Raw genomic sequence first — 20,825 nt, forward strand, 5'->3', positions numbered from 1 at the left:
CAGAGTTCAGACTAATGATAGGATTTCTCCATGTAGTTTCTCCACCCTCCCCAGTCATAGAAATAATTGACCTTTCTGTAGCAATTTAAATTGTGCAAAACACTTTATGTACATACATTATCCTTTAAATCATATTTATCCCCTATTAAGCCAAAGGTCAGATAAATTAAATTTTAAACAATAAATTGTCTACATTCACACAGTAGTATCAGAAGTAGAATTTAATAATAACAGGTATTTACATAGTACCTATTATGTGCCCGGCACTGTGCTAGGCCTTTTATAATTGTTATCTCATTTGATCCTCACCAGAACCTTGGAAGGTAACTACTCTAATTATCTCTATTTTCCAGATGAGGAAACTAAGGGAAACAGATTAAGTGATTTGCCTAAAATCACCTAGCTATTAAATGAGATTATGTAATGTTTATCTCCCATATAAGAGTATAAGCTCTTTGATAGTGGGGCCTGTTTTATATATCTTTTTATCTCTCAGTGTCTAGCATAATACTTTGTATAGAATAGGCTTAAACACTGTACTATATCTTTAAAAATCCAAATCTCTGCACAATAATATATATAAAACTTGAGGTTTATTTTGGTGGCTCTTTTGACCAACTCCATGTGAATATCATTATATCTAGGATAAAAGATGAGAGAGGAATTATATCAGCTTTTGAGAGGAAAACTGAGGTATCAGTTAAAATGTTGACACAGGGGCCACTTAGTTGGAGGTAAATAGAGTCATTTTCAGTTTTTGTGAGTCTTTATTTGCTAATCCATTCATTGTGTCTCATTAGAATGGGAATTTGGAAATATTTTTAAACTCCTAAAGGTATAGTACAGTGTACATTTCAGTGCATGGATAGTTTATTTGGGGTTGTATGTTAGCCCAAATGTAGAAAGAGATGAGGTAATATAATTCTTTTGCTAATTTGAAGCACTTTTTCATTCAAACTCAGAAAAAAAAAATTGTTGCTCTCATAAAGACTTTTGTAAAGCTTGCTCTAAGGGATAAATTATTCTTAAGACAACAGTCTTCCATTCTTGGGCTTTTATTCCTTCATTCCAGTTTTTTTCCTCCCTCTTTGGACCTTCACATATTGAGAGAGTATTGTATTAAGGCTTCCCTGGGATTGATCAAGGCACAAAGTCTCTAGTTCAAAAAGATTTTAATTTTAGTAGTAGCCCTAGGTTGTTTTGTTACAAAATTGATTTTAAAAATAACTTCATGGTGTTGATGAAAAAATTAAAATGGCATTTGAAATTCAAAAAAATATTCAAATCTTCATTTTTAGATTATTTTAATTTAAATTCAGCAATATTACAGGTGACTTGGTGTGATGCAGTTTATTATCATATGTGTAGTATTTGGAAATTGATTTGATTTTTATAAGGTGCTCTTTTCCCATTTATTTTCATAAGCCTGCATTTAATAGCAATGGAGGCTTGTAGACTCTCCAGTCTCTCAAGATTCCATTGCTCCAATTCATCATCAATATCTAAATTGCAGCTCTGGCTGTATCAGTTCCTATTCAAGTTATTCAGTCAATAAGCATTTATTGAACATCTACTATGTACCAGGAATTGTGCTAAGCACTGGGGACACAAATGATTTGTTTTTCTCAGTTTCCTAATCTGTAAAAAGGGGATAATAATTGCATCTACCTCTAGGATTGTAGTGAGGATCAAATGAGATGATAAATTAAAAAATATTTAGCACAGTGCTTGGCATATAGTTAAGTGCTATATGGATGTTAGTGATAATGATGGAGAGGGAAGAAGAGAAAAAGAATCATCAATTTGGACTTTGGGGTACCAACAGCTGCATACCTTAAAAAAAAAATGCCAGCAAGAGGTAACAAAAACCTGAACTAAATGTATGAGGTGGATATGAAAGCTGAAGGCAGAATCACATGATTTAACAGTTAATTGAACATAAGGGGTGGGCATTAGGGGAGATACAAGGTTGTGAATCTTGAGAGTGGAGAGTGGGCCTTGTACAGAAATAAGGACTTTTTTGTCTGCTGAGTATTGCATTTATGTAGTCAGCAAGGCTCATTCTAGTTTAAAACAACAACAGCTAAAAAGACTTTCTCTTTTTATCATAGCTCTGGGTGTCATTGGAACGGAAGCTCTAGGACTGTGTCTTACTCTCTTTAGCTTCCAGTGATGTATGTGCTACATAGAAAGCACCGTAGGATAGGTCTTTTCTTGTAAAGCCACAGGCCCCAGCATCTCGGGAAGATTGTTGTGCTCAGGTGGTCCTTGCTTAGGGATAGGGAAGCATAGGAGAGCTGAGCGTAGTTGTGTGAACCATTGAAAGGGAAGTTCTGAATTTAAGATGTCAGAGAAAGAGAGAGATATTTTGGGCTTCTGGTAACAGAATAGAAAGAGAATTCTGTGCTCAACTTCTTACCTTAAGCAGGAGTCACCATGGCTCTTGGTGCCCCCAGCCTTTATGGTAGTAGAGAATTCACTATGTGAAAAGTGAATCACAGTTCTACTTTTAGACCATTCTTGTTTTCTGAAAATTCTTTGCTTCCACTCAGAATTTGCTTTATATAATTTTTCCCCAGTGATTTTTTTCCCTCTTTTTTCCTCTTTTGTGAAGCCAGGCTGAGTAAGTCTGGTTTGTTTCTCTTCCTCATGGCAGCCCTTTGGATATTTGAAGACAGCTTGTCAGGTCTGTTTTACAGACTAAAGGAAGAAATTGAATTTGCTAAACTCATCCTATTAGTTTCCAAATCCCAGAAGCTCCCTGTCTCTTCTAAGATCAAATAAAAATCCCTCTGCCACAGAACTCCTCATAATGTGACTCCTTCATGTTGATGAGGTTTGGCGCAAGGGAGAGAGTAGTGGGAACCCCTTCTTTTTGGTCAGCATAGGTCCAACATGAAAGATTCACAAACCAGAAAAATTAGACTGGCAAAAAGAAGTTTATTGGCACTGAGAAGTCAGCTTTTGTTAGAAGGCTGACTTCTGAGTGACAAAGTCCTGGCAGAGAGATAAATAGGGGCTGTAGAGAAATCCTGTCAGAGAGATAAACAGGGGTATGTTAACACTGAGGGGGGTGGGGGTGGAAGTCTCTTTTCAGTGGGCAGTCCTGGCAGGTAGCTATGCCAAGGAGAGAGGGGTTTCTTGACAAGGTATGGTCCTCCTTTGGGCCTCGGCTAAGAAAAGAGTCCCCAAAATTGCCCTTTAAATAGGAATCCAAGGCTGAAGTTTCTTTTGAATGAGATTACTTCAAGCCTAGAGTTCCAGTTGTATGAGATTACTTACTGGGAGTGGTCCTGAGCCAATTTTCAGCACAATAGAGTTTGATAGAAATATCAAATCTAGATCTCCAGCTAAATGAGATCACTTAAGTTTGTGCTAAGTAAGGAGTGGTCCTGGGCCAATCTTAATGAAACCACTTAAATGAAACCAAGGATGGGTCCCTGTTAGGAGAGTTTCAGGGCTCACCCCAAAGGTCAAGGAGGACAGTTTCAGGCTTCTCTCATTAATATCTTTCCAATTTTATACGTTGTTCCCTTTCACACAATCTATAGTGAGTAACTAGATGACATAGTGGATGGAGCTCTAGGCCTGGAGTCGGGAATGCCTGAGTTCAAATGCAGCCTCGAGCATTTCCTGGCTTTGTGACCCTGGGCAAGTCACTTCCTCCTGTTTGCCTCAGTTCCTCATCTGTAAAATGAGTTGGAAAAGGAAATGGCCAACCAGTCCCTATATCTCTGCCAAGAAAATTTCAAATGGGGCCACAAAGAGTTGGGCGAAGCTGAAAAGTGACTGAACTGAATTGTAGAGGGCTAGATGCTACCCGAAAAGCCCTCCCTCCTGAGCTCTGTGAGGACTCTGCCATAGTACTTGGTCTCCTTCAGGACTGAGCTCAGTATTCTTCTTTGGAGAAAACCTTTCTTTGGTTTTCCTAGCTCTTACTGCTTTCACTTTGAATATACATATACATATGTGTTTATGTGCACACCTGAATGTATGTGTACAAATATACATAGCTATATAAAAACACATTTTAAAATAAATTTTGGTTAATGTCTCATTTTTTATACATTACCAAAATTTCCTCCAGAGACCATCTCATATGACATGTAACATTTTAAAGATAATAAAAGAAATGAAACCAGCAAAACTGATTAATACATTGAAAAAGTCTGAAAAAATATGTTATGGTAATTCACTTACATATTATTTTTATATACTTTAAAAATAATATTCTTTCTCCCCATTTCATGTAAAAATTTTTAATATGTGGTTTGGGGTTTGTTTTTGAGTTCCATGTTCTATCCCTCTCCTCCCCTATCCCCTGTAATGGTAAGCAATCCAATAGGGGTTACACATGTGCAATTATATACAATTTTTCAGTATTAGTCACTTCATACCTCACCCAATATGTATTCTTTCATACTCATAGTAAATTGAGAGATATCCCTTTGATTGTGAACATAATTAGGACAGGGACTTTTGTTTCTCCTACCATCTAGCACAGTCCTCTGCCTTTTAATATATGTAGGATGAAGAAACTAGTCAGATTGTACTTCCCTGAAGTTAGCTCAAATAGATTGTTTTTCTTGTCACCCCCCATTTCTGGAATGTATTCCTTTCTTCTGCTTCTTTTCCTTTAAGATGCCCCTTAGATACCACTTTCTGAATGAGGCCTTTCTTGATCTCCTCCCTTAGCCATCAACTGCTAATAGCTTTCCTCTCAAACTACTTTGTATTAATTCAACATACTTATATATGTATACATATAGATTTTATATAGATATATGTTTATATGTGCATTTTATATATTTTGCATATATTTTTTGTCTCTCCCAATGGAAAGTTAGTTCATTGTAAGGATTGTTTTAAACTTTGTACTTGTATCACCAGTGCTTTATGTGTGTACGTATATACATATGTATAAATGTATACACACACAACACCTAGCACATAATAGAAACTCAACAAATAGTAACTAATTTGCTTAAATTTTACTTATTTTGAGAATGGCAAGGAATAATTATTAATTTTAATTTTGTTCTGTCCTTGCTGCTGTTCGTTAGTCATACTTTTCTTATTAGTTCCCTGTATCATTTCCCAATAATAGCAACTATTGAAAATTTCTTTTCTGCCAGGGCCTTCAATCAAATTTTTATACTTATCATTTATAGGGATGAGTTAACTTTTCTGAAATGATGGAGGCCATTCTAAATAGTTCCCTCTAATCTCATCCTTTCTATCCATTCTTAGCTCATTAATCCACCTAGGACAAGGGGAGGAATTCCTACTTTAAGATAAAACTAATAGCAATTCTGATGCAAATATTTATTAAATGCACTGTGATGAACTCTGGGAATACAAAGAGCCTCAAATAGACAATCCCTCAAAAATCCATATATTGAAATAGGGGGAGGATTGGAAGCATGTCTAAGTATACATGTAGGATATACAGAGTTAAGTGCAGAGTAATCCAAAAGAAATCCTAAACAGCTTGAGGAACCTAGAAAGATTTCCTGCAGAAAAGTCCAATTTTAACCCAAGTCATAAAGAAAAGGAAAGAGGTGGAGTTGAGGGAATCGAGGAAAGACCCAAAGATGGGAGGAGAAGGGTTTTAGGTTTGAGGATTAGCCAATAGGCCAGTATGTCAGATTCTCCTGAGCCTTTGTGTCAGCCTTCATTTCCCTCAGCATAGCTAGTCTTCATTCTCTGTCCACCTGCTTACAAATGGGGTCTTTTTAGTCCAAACACCCTGACCTTGGCCCTTCTGCTCCATTTTCCTAGCCTCCCATTTCTGTGCCCCCAGATTGTTGTAAAGACTGACTGAAGCAAAAGCTGCTTTTTCACCGTTCACTCTTTATTAATCCCTTTTAATTTTGTTTCTGTCTCTACCGTTGTATTGAAACTCCTTCCAAGGTCACTGTTAATCTCATTGCTGAATCCATGGCTTTGGTCCTTCTCCCCCAATCCCCGATGTGCCCTTTGGCATCTGAAGTCCCTTGCCTGATTTTTCTTCTATATTCATTTGCCCTTCATTCCCTTTGACTCCTCTTGCTGCTCTGCATCTGCTTTGAAGAGCTCTACCTCTCCCTTCTTTATAGACTCAATTCCTTGAGGGCAAGGTTAGTTTAGTCTTTGAATCTCCAGCTTTTGGTCCATATGATCACTTAGCTGTTTATTTAACTTGAGTGACTGCTGCTGAGCTGTCCCACCGACCCAGTCTCCCCATCAGCTCTTCCTAACCTCCCTCCTCTCCCCCTTATTCCCATGGCTCACTCTGTATCCCCACGTGGTGGTCCTCCTGGCCCGCTCCCCATGACTATGAGCCTTCTGTCTCTGCCAGCACTCCATCTACTCTCCCTCCCTCTCTAATCTTATAATCTGCCCTCTCCAAAGTTGTCAGGGCCTCCTGTGGCCTCTTGTCGCCTCCTCCCTCCTGCTCCTCCTGCAGCCTACGCTGCTGATGGGCCGACCCGCCCTCTCTTCTCCCTCCCTCCTGCTTTCGCTCCTTTCCTGGATCCTCCTCCAGTTCTGTCCTGTCCCACAGGTTGCCTTTGACCTGGATCTCCTTTTGGCAGCTCACTCTCAAAGTGAATCAAGGACAAAGGATTTATTAAGTGCTTCCTATGAATCACAAATGAAAAAGCAGTCCCTGTCCTCAAGAAACTTGGATCCTAATAGTGGGAGATTCACAAAAAGAGGAGCATGTTCTTAGAGGAGTTAGAGACACATCCCTCCCAGAAGCATTGGCAGAGTTAAATTAACCCTGCTTCTAGATCTGGAGGGGAGCAGGCAACTAGTTTGAGGCAGCTGGTGAATAAACAATAATGTCTACCTAATGTTTACGTAGTGCTTAATGTTTGTCAGCTCCTGTGCCAAGTGTTTTACTTAGATGTTTACCATCCCCATTTTACAGATAAAGAAACTGAAGCAACCAGAAAGCAAATGACTTGACCCATCTCAGTAAATGTCTAAGGCTAACTTTGAATTCAGGTCTGGAAACTAACTACTGAGTCACCTAGCACAGCTCCATAGGCCCACCTGAAATGGGCTGGAGACAAGGAAGCAGTTGAAAATCAGGAGAGCTTCCAAATTAAGCAGTTTTTTTTTCTTTTTAAGGATTATGGTGGTTTTAATTAAAATTTTCTTTTCAACTAATGAAAATCATCTCTCCCACCTTTTCTTCCTGAATTAAAGAATTCCCTTTAATAAAGGGAAGAAATCCTTGGTAACAAATATGTAAGTCAAACACAACAAATTTCTACATTAGCTACCTCCTAAAAAAAGGTTTCTGCACCTTGAGCCCATCATCATTGTCAGGAAGAGTGTAACATGTTTTATCATATTATCTTTTTACTATGAAATAGGAAGCAGCTTGGTGATGCAGTGGATAGAGTACAATTGGAGTCCGGAAAACCTGAAGTCAGATCCAGGCTCAGATACTCTCTGTGATCCTGGACAAGTCAGTCACTAAAGGTCTGCCTCCTTCAGTTTGGTCATCAGTAAAATGGGAATTATAATAGCACTTACTTTCCAGAGTTGTTGTGAGGATAATATTTTGTAGACTTTAAAGTGCTCTTTTAAATGATAGCTGTCATCATCATCAACATTGTTGTGGATATTCAGAGCATAGGTTATACTGTATATTATATTATGTGTGAGTATGAATAACTATTTTGATGGAAGATGGGAATGCTTTTCATTAGATAGCAATCTGAGGCCAAGAGAAATTACGTGCCCAAGTTCACACAGAGTATCAGAACCAGGATTTGAACCCAGAAATGCTGACTCCACATCCAGCATCCTTAGTCCTCTGCTTTGTAACAGATTCCCTCCCTGAAACTCTTTGGAAATTCTGACTCATTTTTTAAAAAGTTATTAGAAAGTTTTTTTTAAAATATGTTTAATTAATGTGTTTTTACCCTATGGAGAATACTTTATGAAATAGCCTTTTTTAGAACTATCATTTGGTACCTCTGCTTTAATTGTTCTAATTTACATGCCTTTGTTTGCTTCCTCTCCTCTCAAAGGAACTCTGTCCAGGCTTCTTCTTTGGGAATGTCAGTCTTTGTTGTGACACACAGCAACTTCAGACATTGAAAGATAATTTGCAACTGCCTCTACAATTCCTGTCCAGGTAAGTGGATGACCCTGGCAAGAAGAAAAAACAAAACCTCATAATAGGATTTTTATGAACCATTAAACTGTCATTTGGATCCCCTTGAAAAAGTGACGTGTCACAGAGAACATTTAGGAAAAGAATTTTTGTCATGACTAATTGGAAAGGAAGATGAACTAATATTTTTGAGGTTTATTTGAGAGAATTTAAATTTTGGGTTCTCTAATTTGCTCCAACTTTGTTTTTTGTTTTGTTTTACTTTCTGTACTTTTTCTCTTTGGTTATTTCACCAGCTTCCATGCATTTAGCTATCACCTTTAAATAGATGAATCCTAAATCTTTCTAATCTTAATACCAACCCTGAAATCTAGTTTTTGTATTGCTAACTTCCTATTAGACATTCCTACCTGAATGTTCCACAGATTTCTTGAACATAATGTGTAAAGTTTAAGTAAAGTAAAAAACTGTCTCTCCAAACTTTGCCATTTTTATTAAGGGTATCCTCATTCTCCTTCCACTTAATCATTCATTATATTCACTTGTCCTCTTCCTTCTTCCTACCTAAATAGTTGCCAAGTCTTGGAGATTCTTCACCTTTGTAGTTGCATCCCTTCCTTTCTTTCACACAGACCCTCATTATGTTTCATCTGGACTGTTGAAATAGCCTCTTAATTGATCTCCTTTTCTGTCATTGTCCTTTCTAATCCATCTTCCACATGGCTGCCAGTTTTAATATTCCATAAGCCCATGTCTAACAGTGTCACTCACCTGCTCAAAAATTTTCAGCGGTTTCCTATTACCTTAGCATTTAAAACCTTACATTATGAGCTGGCTCCAGCCTCGCTTCTAAGGTGTTTTTTGTATAATTCTCCCAATGTCTCCTGAATTTCAGTCAAGTTGGCTTACTCCTATTCCCCAAGCCTTCCTCACCTTTGCTTCTTGAAGTCTTGGTATCTCCCTTAACTCAGTTGCCACCTCTACAAGTCTGAATTCCATCAATTTTTAGAACCCCCTCTCCACAATAACTATGTCTCTGCTTTGAGAGACATAGATATTATGTTTTACTTTTTGTCTAAGTTTTTAATACCATAACAGCTGGCATTTATATAGTGCTTTAAGATTTGTGGAATATACCATTTGATTTTTCCAACAGTGTGGAAAACAGATGCTATTATTATCATCATTTAAATTTTTTTTCAGATACTGAAATAGGCAGGAAGAGCTTTAAGTTACTTGTTCAGGTCACACAGCTAATAAATGTCTGAACTTCGATGTTTCTGACTCCAAGCCTAGCATTCTTTCCACTGTGCCATCTAGCTATCCATGGGAGAACATGAGCTTCTTGAAGGTAGGGTACAGTATAGGCAATTTACACATGCTTGTTGAATAAATATTAGCTTTGCTTTGCCCATGACAATTTAGGAATTGCTGAATTTCAAACTAGTAGTAGTATCTCCTTGAGGGGCAGTCCTTGAACCTTTAATAAATAATCACATTAGATAGTTTCTCCTTGTAGCCATGACTTGTTTTTCTTTTGTGCTCACCTGCTTTCTTCTTAAGAACTCATTGTTCTCCTTCATTTCCTTTTAGATTTGGATCTCTTCTGTGTTCCTAATCCCAAAGTAAAGTTGAACTTTGACAGTTCAAAACAATTTTGTTTGGATTTTTTGCTAAGATCCCAAAGGTTGTGATGTTGATGTGTAGTTTGGTCATGTGAGAACTAAAGGTTGATTGATTTGTTCCTTTGACTCAGCATGTAAAGTGGGGTTTCAGGATTCAATCTGTTTTAACCAATAAAATATGCATTAGTGTATGTGGAAATTAATATTATTCTTTCAGTGCAGCAAACTAGTAGCAACATGAAGGTCCTCAAACTCATCAAACAGTGGCTTCTTTATATTGGTAAAATTATAATAGTAGCATGTAATAATTTCTTCCCAAGATCTAGGATCATTTGTACGTAATTCTTTGAAGATGAAAAACCAGACTAATTTTTCTGCTGCATCAGGGAAGCCTGATATCTTGTTAGAGCTCTTAATCAGCTTCTAAAGTTCAGCTTTTGGATCATCTCAGCCCTCGAAGGAATCTGTGAGGTCATGTACTCTAGACACTGGGACATAGAGTGACTAGTCCATGATCAAACCAATCACATAGTAATTACCAGAACAGGTAATTGAATCCAAGGCCTTTGAATCAATATTCAGTGTTCATTTTACTAGTTTTTTTTGTCTTTAAACCATCACAGATCTCTTATCAATAGATCAATCAGATTGGCAGAGTAACAAATTTGAGATTGTTCAGTGCACGGGTTGAACAAAGTAAGTGGGAGATCACATAGGTGTCACATTGCCCACAAGGAGAGAAAAACAAGGCATTACAAACCCACTTTTAAAAACTATTTTACTGAATTTTAAATATTTTATTAATTTGATTTTTTGTTTTATTTAGTACTACAATCACTTCTCTCTTGTCTCTTTGGTCAGCCTGCCACTTTGTCCCTCCCCTAACCTACCCAGAACATTATTTTTATAACAAAGAAAAATAATTATACAAATTCCACTAACACAGTGACAAGGTCTTACTTACATGTCTTCCCACCCTCTTATGCCACCATTTTCTTTTCTCCTTGGGCATTACTTCTTATTCTCAATGTTCACAATATTGCATATTTTAACTACTCTGAATATTGTTTTCTGTCATATAAAATGGGCTATTCCTTCCATGTTTCTGAAATGAAATTCATTTAGTTAAATCCCACAATCCTCTCAAGCCATTGTTATTCATTTCATCCACATTGTACTTTCTAATTGCTTTGGCTCCAGTGGGTTTAAGTATCTTCTCCTCAAAGGACTCTCAGACTCTGCAAAGGCTATCCAGCCTTAGTTTCTTGCAGTCCTGCTGCCCACCTTTGGTCCCCAGTCATTATCTATTGGGCATTTCAAATATATCTAACAAACATACACACACACACACACACACACACACACACACACGTTATATAACATAATTTATTTAACATCTTTCTTCTAAAACCTCCCCATTCTTATTAAGGACACTACCAGTCTTCGTTTTTCAGACTCATAATCTTTTGCCTCATTCTGAACTCCTTATTCTCCATCACTCCACATTTCCAAACAGATGGGATAATCTTGACCTTTATACAAACTTCACATCTTTGCACAGAATCCCTTCTCTTTGCTCCCACAAACTGCTTTATAATCTCTCATCTTGATAACAGCAACAGTCTCCTCTATATATATGGAAGTCCTTCCCACATATTGCTGCTAAAATAATTTTAAGTGCCTTATGATTCTCCTATTCAGCCAATTCTTCTGGCTTCCTATTGCTTCTATACTCAAATATAAACTCCTTAGTTTAGCTTTTAAAGTCTTACACATACTGTCCCTAATCTACCTTTTAGGCTCATTGAACATTAGTATACTCAGCGGTCCAGTCAAACTATTCTCTCTCTTGTCACCCCCCATTTCTGGAATGTATTCCTTTCTTCTGCTTCTTTTCCTTTAAGATGCCCCTTAGATACCACTTTCTGAATGAGGCCTTTCTTGATCTCCTCCCTTAGCCATCAACTGCTAATAGCTTTCCTCTCAAACTACTTTGTATTAATTCAACATACTTGTACATGTATACATATAGATTTTATATAGATATATGTTTATATGTGCATTTTATATATTTTGCATATATTTTTTGTCTCTCCCAATGGAAAGTTAGTTCATTGTAAGGATTGTTTTAAACTTTGTACTTATATCACCAGTGCTTTATGTGTGTACGTATATACACATGTATAAATGTATACACACACAACACCTAGCACATAATAGAAACTCAACAAATAGTAACTAATTTGCTTAAATTTTACTTATTTTGAGAATGGCAAGGAATAATTATTAATTTTAATTTTGTTCTGTCCTTGCTGCTGTTCGTTAGTCATACTTTTCTTATTAGTTCCCTATATCATTTCCCAATAATAGCAACTATTGAAATTTTCTTTTCTGCCAAGGCCTTCAATCAAATTTTTATACTTCTTACTTATAGGGATGAGTTAACTTTTCTGAAATGATGGAGGCCATTCTAAATAGTTCCCTCTAATCTCATCCTTTCTATCCATTCTTAGCTCATTAATCCACCTAGGACAAGGGGAGGAATTCCTACTTTAAGATAAAACTAATAGCAATTCTTATGCAAATATTTATTAAATGCACTGTGCTGAGCCCTGGGAATACAAAGAGCCTCAAATAGACAATCCCTCAAAAATCCATATATTGAAATAGGGGGAGGATTGGAAGCATGTCTAAGTACATGTAGAATATACAGAGTAAGTGCAGAGTAATCCAAAAGAAAGCCTAAACAGCTTGAGGAACCTAGAAAGATTTCCTGCAGAAAAGTCCAATTTTAACCCAAGTCATAAAGAAAAGGAAAGAGGTGGAGTTGAGGGAATCGAGGAAAGACCCAAAGATGGGAGGAGAAGGGTTTTAGGTTTGAGGATTAGCCAATAGGCCAGTATGTCAGATTCTCCTGAGCCTTTGTGTCAGCCTTCATTTCCCTCAGCATAGCTAGTCTTCATTCTCTGTCCACCTGCTTACAAATGGGGTCTTTTTAGTCCAAACACCCTGACCTTGGCCCTTCTGCTCCATTTTCCTAGCCTCCCATTTCTGTGCCCCCAGATTGTTGTAAAGACTGACTGAAGCAAAAGCTGCTTTTTCACCGTTCACTCTTTATTAATCCCTTTTAATTTTGTTTCTGTCTCTACCGTTGTATTGAAACTCCTTCCAAGGTCACTGTTAATCTCATTGCTGAATCCATGGCTTTGGTCCTTCTCCCCCAATCCCCGATGTGCCCTTTGGCATCTGAAGTCCCTTGCCTGATTTTTCTTCTATATTCATTTGCCCTTCATTCCCTTTGACTCCTCTTGCTGCTCTGCATCTGCTTTGAAGAGCTCTACCTCTCCCTTCTTTATAGACTCAATTCCTTGAGGGCAAGGTTAGTTTAGTCTTTGAATCTCCAGCTTTTGGTCCATATGATCACTTAGCTGTTTATTTAACTTGAGTGACTGCTGCTGAGCCGTCCCACCGACCCAGTCTCCCCATCAGCTCTTCCTAACCTCCCTCCTCTCCCCCTTATTCCCATGGCTCACTCTGTATCCCCACGTGGTGGTCCTCCTGGCCCGCTCCCCATGACTATGAGCCTTCTGTCTCTGCCGGCACTCCATCTACTCTCCCTCCCTCTCTAATCTTATAATCTGCCCTCTCCAAAGTTGTCAGGGCCTCCTGTGGCCTCTTGTCGCCTCCTCCCTCCTGCTCCTCCTGCAGCCTACGCTGCTGATGGGCCGACCCGCCCTCTCTTCTCCCTCCCTCCTGCTTTCGCTCCTTTCCTGGATCCTCCTCCAGTTCTGTCCTGTCCCACAGGTTGCCTTTGACCTGGATCTCCTTTTGGCAGCTCACTCTCAAAGTGAATCAAGGACAAAGGATTTATTAAGTGCTTCCTATGAATCACAAATGAAAAAGCAGTCCCTGTCCTCAAGAAACTTGGATCCTAATAGTGGGAGATTCACAAAAAGAGGAGCAGGTGCTTAGAGGAGTTAGAGACACATCCCTCCCAGAAGCATTGGCAGAGTTAAATTAACCCTGCTTCTAGATCTGGAGGGGAGCAGGCAACTAGTTTGAGGCAGCTGGTGAATAAACAATAATGTCTACCTAATGTTTACGTAGTGCTTAATGTTTGTCAGCTCCTGTGCCAAGTGTTTTACTTAGATGTTTACCATCCCCATTTTACAGATAAAGAAACTGAAGCAACCAGAAAGCAAATGACTTGACCCATCTCAGTAAATGCTAAGGCTAACTTTGAATTCAGGTCTGGAACTAACTACTGAGTCACCTAGCACAGCTCCATAGGCCCACCTGAAATGGGCTGGAGACAAGGAAGCAGTTGAAAATCAGAAGAGCTTCCAAATTAAGCATGTTTTTTTTTTCTTTTTAAAGATTATGGTTATTTTAATTAAAATTTTCTTTTCAACTAATGAAAATCATCTCTCTCCCACCTTTTCCTCCTGAATTAAAGAAATTCCCTTAATAAAGAGAAAAAATCCTGGGTAACATATATAAAGTTAAACACAACAAATTTCTACATTAGCTACCTCCTAAAAAAAGGTTTCTGCACCTTGAGCCCATCATCACTGTCAGGAAGAGTGTAACATGTTTTATCAGGAGTCTTCTAGAATTATGACTGGTCGTTTCTCAGAGTTCTTGAGTCTCTCAGTTGTTTGTTTTAAAACCAAGTTGTTCAAGTGAAGTTATTCTTTACCCCACTCCAGACAGGCTTTTCTTTTTTATTTCACCATTTGTTATTGCAATTACTGTCTATTTGCTGATGTTATTCAGTCTGGAAAGTTGTCTTGTAGTGTTTTTTCCCCTCATCTCTGTCATGTAGTAGGTTACCCCCAGGTAACCTGTCTCTGTTGTCCCTGTAACTGCTTGGACCTGTATCTTCCTCATTATTGTCACCGCTGCCACTCTAGCGGGATCATTTTCACCTCCTCATGGAATGGAGTCTCCATTCTCCCTCCCAGTCCAGCCTTTTCTATCCTTCCTGTTTGTTACTTTTGGCCTAATCTTCCTCCATCAGGCCTCTGATAAAGATTGTTATTGGTTCCCTGTTGATTAAGTCACAGCTCACTTGGGGGATATTAAGGCACCTCCCTTCATGCTTATTTAGGCATATCTTCTATTCATTTTTTACACACAGAAGACTTTCTAGTCCATGTGGATGATTCTTTTTGAACCCACAACAAGCACTCTTTGTGGTCAGTTATGTCAGCCTGCTTGCTATTCGTTACAGATGTCTCTTTGTTTCATTCCTGAGCGTTTGCACTGATTGTCCCCTGTAGCTGGAATGCTTTCCCTCCTCACCTCTTTTAGAACCCGTCTCCTTTTGTGAAGAACCTCAGCGCTCACTCTCTGAAGCAGACCTTTCTTGGTTTCCCTAGCTTCTGTCTTCTCCTTTAGATTTCTCCCTTTGTGTGCTTGTGTTTATGTGTATTTGTACACGTAAACACCAACACTACCCAGGTATACATGCCATCTCCCCCATGATGTATCCTACAATTATTCACCTAATTCCTTCTCTCTGAGCATGAATTGTTTTTTGTTTATCTTTGTGTTTCCTATACTTACCACAGTGCCTGGTGTATAATAAGGCATTAATAAGCATGAATAAATGCTTGTTGACTGACTGCTTCCTCTCGTTAGGATGTCTTTCCTCTTCCACTTGTTGAGTTTGTACTCATCCTTTCAAAGCACGGTTCAGATGCCCACTTCTGCATAAAGCCTTTCTTCATCGTCCCAGTCATTACTGGCCTTCCTGCTTCCTTCCCCTATTTGCCTCATATTTTATTTTATGCCTCGTCTGCTATTATAACATTTTCTTTGCATAAGATTTGCTTTCTGTATAGATTTTGGGCCCGAGTACCTTGTATAGTATTCTGTATCCTAAAAGCATTTGGTAAATGTTTAAATTTTTTTTTTTTAAAGTTCTGAATTGGAAACCAAAACAATGCTTTAGACATATAGTTTAAATGAGTGAATGGAGATGACAACAAGCTCCCTGACCAGGGAACAAGGGAAAGAGAGTGGAGGAAGCCCAGGGCGGGGGTAGAGGTGGGGTGAGGGTGAGTTCTTAAGTCTTGGAGAATAATATATTCATCTTATGAGGTGAACTCCACAATCCGGAGTGGTGGTAATTTCTGTGAACTCAGCACATTGGGGCAATTCAAGTGTCTGAGTTTGCAGTAGCAATAAACTAAAGGAGTGTCACGTGCACAGTGTAAAATAGCTTCTTTACTGTGTGTGGGTTTTTATGTATGGCAAGATAGCTGCATAGCCTCATTGTCTAACAGGAAAGATGGCAGTCTTCTAAAAATCCAGTTATTAATAAATTGAGAGAAGTAAAGCAAGTCTGGTTTTACTGTTTAAGGGAAGGGGTGGAGAGGGGCTCACATAAACTAGACCTCAAAAAATTAGTTAAAAATTCTTAACTGTTCCTCTGCATGAAAATCTTTAGTACAATATGATTGATATGATCTGAGGAGAAACCAAAGTGTGTGTCTCTCTCTCTCTTTTTTTTGTTTTAAATTTAAGCCACTTAGAAGACCTACCTACCACACTTTGAGGAAGGCTTAGGTGAAGGTGGGACACGGGGAAGCCAAAATTATTAGTGCCATTAGGTATTTCAGGATTAGACCTATATATTAAATATATGATATTTGATATATATACATACACATATAATTAGATTAAATCTCTTTTATGTCTTTATGGTCTTTGTTGATACATACCAGTAAGATAATTCTAAGTCCCTCTGGTTTTAAGATAGACTGCATCTCTAGATGAATTGATGAATACAGAAAAGTATTTTTCTTTCCATGAAAGTAACTGTTCAAAAACCTGTAGGGCTTTGGAATCTGCTACATTCTCCATCACACCATCTATTTGTGATTACCTATATGTCATACAAATGAGTTAGCATGACTTCCTCTTGGCTTTTCCTTTAGGTGTCCATCCTGTTTTTACAACCTATTGAACCTCTTTTGTGAGCTAACTTGCAGCCCTCGACAAAGCCAGTTTCTGAATGTTACAGCCACCAAAAGTTATATTGATCCCACCACAAATGAGACCAAAACAAATGTAGAAGAACTCAAGTACTACATTGGACAAAGCTTTGCTGATGGTAAGTTAATGTAGAGAAGACAGTGTGGCACCTGATGAGTTGGAAGACCTCTGCTTATCTGGTCTTACAGATTAATACAGATAATCCATGTGGATTATGTACCACTTTTGTCCTTTGAGTTAAAGGATTATTGCAAGAAAACCGGGACCCCACCAGCAGCACAGTAATAGTAAAAGTAGTGCACTTAGAGCTTCAAAGTTTGCGTTTCATTTGATGCTTAGAACAATCCAGTGCAGTAGGAACCGTTATTATCCCCAGTTTGTAGCTGGAGAACCTGAGGCACAGGGCCTCACAGCTAGTAAGGATCTGGGGCAGTCTCCTGCAGGCCCAGCACTGGCCACCAGACTGCTTAGCCACTTCTTGGGGAAAGTCATGATGGAAAGGAAGTGGCTCATTATTATGTGATGGCACAGAAACAAGAGTTGGCTGCACAGGAGGGTGTACACTGGCACTGTCAAGAGACTCTCCGCTGAAATTGCCCTGGGTCCTTTCTCTGCCCACTCTGAGCCCGCAGGGCCTGTGTGCCAGCGTATTTCTCTTCCACCTCTGGTTCATGGTGAGATCTTCTTTTCTTTGACTGTCTTCTTGGTGTTTGGAGCACAGAGCAAGTCAGGGGAAGAGTTTATACACAGAACATCCTACCTAGTTCTTGCCATTCTGCTTTGGCTCTGAGCTGGGGAGAGCAAGTACAGTCTGAACATTAGACGCCCATCTCCCATGCTCCCTTTTCTCACAGGCTCTAGAATTCTAGGAGCTGGGTACCTTGGAGCACCTCTTTGGGGTGGTGGGAAGGCATCATTATAAGAAGCATTTCACCTTGTTTGCCATTGTTGTTTTTTAGCCATGTATAACGCCTGCCGGGATGTTGAGTCTCCCTCCAGTAATGACAAGGCCCTGGGCCTTCTCTGTGGGAAAGATGCAAAAGACTGTAATGCTACCAACTGGATTGAATATATGTTCAATAAAAATAATGGACAAGCACCTTTCACCATCATACCTATTTTTTCAGGTAGGGGAACTTGTTATTTGTCACTTACATTCAAAATCTGTTATTTTATTGACACAATAAACAGAATAGACGGGGCAAAGGGGAGAGAGATTGACGTTATATGAATTTAGTACCTCATACCTATATTCTTTATGAGAAATATATCAAATTCTGTTAGTGGTGAAGTAACAAGCATGGGAACTCTGAGTCTGGTGCCCAGGGTTTGAAGCTCCACTGTGCTGTGGTACGTCAGGCCAGGCCTTTAGTCTCTGAAAGAGGGAGCTGATGACCTTTAAGGGCCCTTCTCATTCTGAAGCTGTGAGCATGTGGACAAGGGAGTGATGTTTTTGATTTGGGGACAAAAGGCATAGAGTTAAAATGAAATTGGAGACTGCAAGTAAAAATAGTTTGCTACTAAGACACAAAAGAGGGATACGTTGCTAGTGTGGCCACTCTAATTGGCCTCTGCACTAACTCCTTAGCAGTAAAATAAGAAAGCATTAGTTGGTTTTGTTCTTCACAAAACCGATTCAGAAAACGGTTTAAAACTATGTAAGTTGTATAGTTATTCTTAGTCATACATTTATTGACTATCTTCCATGTGCCATGTATTATGTTAAATTCTGGGAATATTGGCTCTCGATGAGTTTACAGTCTAATGGGAGAACATGCAATGAATTATGTACTAACAAATTCTGTACAAGATAAATAGAAAATAATCAGTAGAGGAAAGATAGTAGAATTAAGGGGAATCAGACAAGGCTTCTTGGAGAAGGTAGGATTTCATCTGTGACTTGAAGGAAGCCAGAGAAGTCAGGAGGTGGAGATGAGGAGGGGAAGGATTCCAGGCATGAGGAATACCTATAGGGAAAATTATTCCTTTCCATATTCCTTATGGCTCAGTCATACCGGCCCTCCTGCTGTTTTTCACATAATGCTTTGTTCTTAGCTGGCTCTGTCCTACCTCTGTGTGTAAAATGCTTTCCTTCCTCATCTCTGACTTGAAGTCTCATCTCATTTTTTTTAGGACTCATTTAATTCCATGTTCTGTAGAATGTCTTTTCTGATCTCTTGTGTCTCTTCTCCCTCCCCCCCAATTGCTGATGCCTCCCCTCATACTTTGAATTTATTACATATTTGCTTTTTGTTTTATCCTTTAGAAGTGTTTAGCAGTTCTTAATGGCAGGCACTGTTTGCACTTTTTTTTCTTTGTCCTCAGTGGTACCATGTGTTTTATACATAGGAGGCTTTTTCCTTTCTTCCTTGACCTATGTGTCAGAAATCATACTGTTCAATTACCCTCAAATTAAACAATTGTCCATTTCTAATTTTAAAAAAGGAGTTGCTTGTTTTTCTATAGTGCTATAACTTTTTTAAAATTTTTTTTCAATTAGTAAGCATTTGTTTTCTCTCCTCTTCCTCCCATTGAGAAAGAAAAACAAAAACCTTTTTAACAGATAGCCATGGTGGAACAAAACATTTTCACATTGGCCATGTCCAAAAATCTGTATCTCATTTTGCTTGAGTATGTCAACTCTGTCTTAGAAGGTGGGTTGTATTCATCATCATCTTTTTGTTCAGTCGTATTTCAGCTGTGTCCCACTCTTTGTGAGCCCATTTCATGGCAAAGATACTGGAGTAGTTTGCCTTTGCCTTCTCCAGTCCATTTTACAGATGAGGAAACTGAGGCAAACAATTAAATGACTTGCCCAGGATCACAAAGCTTGGAAACAGGAGTCTTGCTAATTCCAGACTGGGCACCTTATTTAGTGTATCACCTAGCTGCCTGTGTTCATCATTGGATTTCTGGAATTGTAATCAATCACTTCACTGAATAGAGTTCTTAAATTTTTCAGAGTTGTTTGTTTTTATTTCATTGTAGCTATTGTGTAAATTGTCCAACTAGTTTTGCTCACTTCATTTGGCAGCAGCTAATACAAATCTTCCCAAGTTTGTGTGAAATTGTTCTTTTTTTTACATTCATATATCAGTTCAATAATTCACAACTTGGTGAATACTTCCTTAATTTCCTATTCTTTGCCACAGTGAAAATTCCTGCTATAAATATTTTTGTAAATATGGAGACTTTGATTTTTTTGGTATATAGTCTTCATAGTGGTGACCCCTCAGTCAAAGGGGTGGGTACCATTAGCAACTTTTGAGTACTGTTTCAGATAACTTTCCAGAATGAGTGCACATACATAATAGATTTATGATGAATGCTTATTGATGGAAAAAACAGAAAATTGTCTAGTGGGAGTCCTATAGCCAGTATGTGTCTTAGGCTTCTGGTCTCTGCTGTAGTAGAAGGAAATCTTGCTGGGAATTGCCTGTACTTGTAAAATCAGAAATTACGCAGAATTGGGGAGAGGAAGATAGGGAGGAGATGGTAATAGTGATAAATCAAATTGAAGAGGTGGGAGAGTTTTGGGTTTCTTTGTTTTTGCTATATGATTATTCAGTAGTGGTTTTAAAATAGGTATATACATGTATACACACAGACCCATATAAATTACAAACGGTTCTTTTCTGTGTTGTCATTTAACTATTTCTACTTCTCAAATAAAATCAAATTCTTATTGTTAAAATATGTTGTTAATCTATGCCCAAAGGGCTATCAAGACTGTGTAAACCTGTTGATCCAGCAGTGTCTCTACTGGGCCTGTCTCCCAAAGAGATAATGAAAAATGGTAAGAGGAGCCACATGGGCAAAATGTTTGTGGTCGCCCTGTGTGTAGTGGCAAGAACCTGGAAACTGAGTGGATGTACATCATTTGGAGAATGGCTGAATAAATTATGGTATATGAATGTTATGGAATACGATTGTTCCATAAGAAACGATCATCAGGATGATTTCAGAAATTCCTGGAGAGACTTACAGGAACTGATGCTGAGTGAAGTGAGCAGAACTAGGAGATCATTGTACATGGCAACAAGAAGACTATATGACGATCAAGTCTGATGGATGTGGCTCTCTTC

The 20,825-nt window shown here is 38.5% G+C and overlaps 1 protein-coding gene across 1 annotated transcript in view; it reads left to right on the forward strand.

The window, feature by feature from the left end:
* Positions 1-7,991: 7,991 nt before the first annotated feature.
* Positions 7,992-20,825, forward strand: part of NPC1 (NPC intracellular cholesterol transporter 1) — a gene marked incomplete at its 5' end in the record, with an annotated part of 34,811 nt that continues 21,977 nt past the window's right edge. Inside the window, 3 exons of the mRNA XM_051970340.1 lie at positions 7,992-8,134; positions 16,683-16,858; positions 17,700-17,867. Of these exons, the coding sequence (XP_051826300.1) occupies positions 7,992-8,134; positions 16,683-16,858; positions 17,700-17,867 (487 nt within the window). The remainder of the gene's footprint in view (positions 8,135-16,682; positions 16,859-17,699; positions 17,868-20,825) is intronic.

The sequence above is a fragment of the Antechinus flavipes genome, chromosome 1, assembly GCF_016432865.1.
Source record: "Antechinus flavipes isolate AdamAnt ecotype Samford, QLD, Australia chromosome 1, AdamAnt_v2, whole genome shotgun sequence".
NCBI classification, from domain to species: Eukaryota; Metazoa; Chordata; class Mammalia; order Dasyuromorphia; family Dasyuridae; genus Antechinus; species Antechinus flavipes.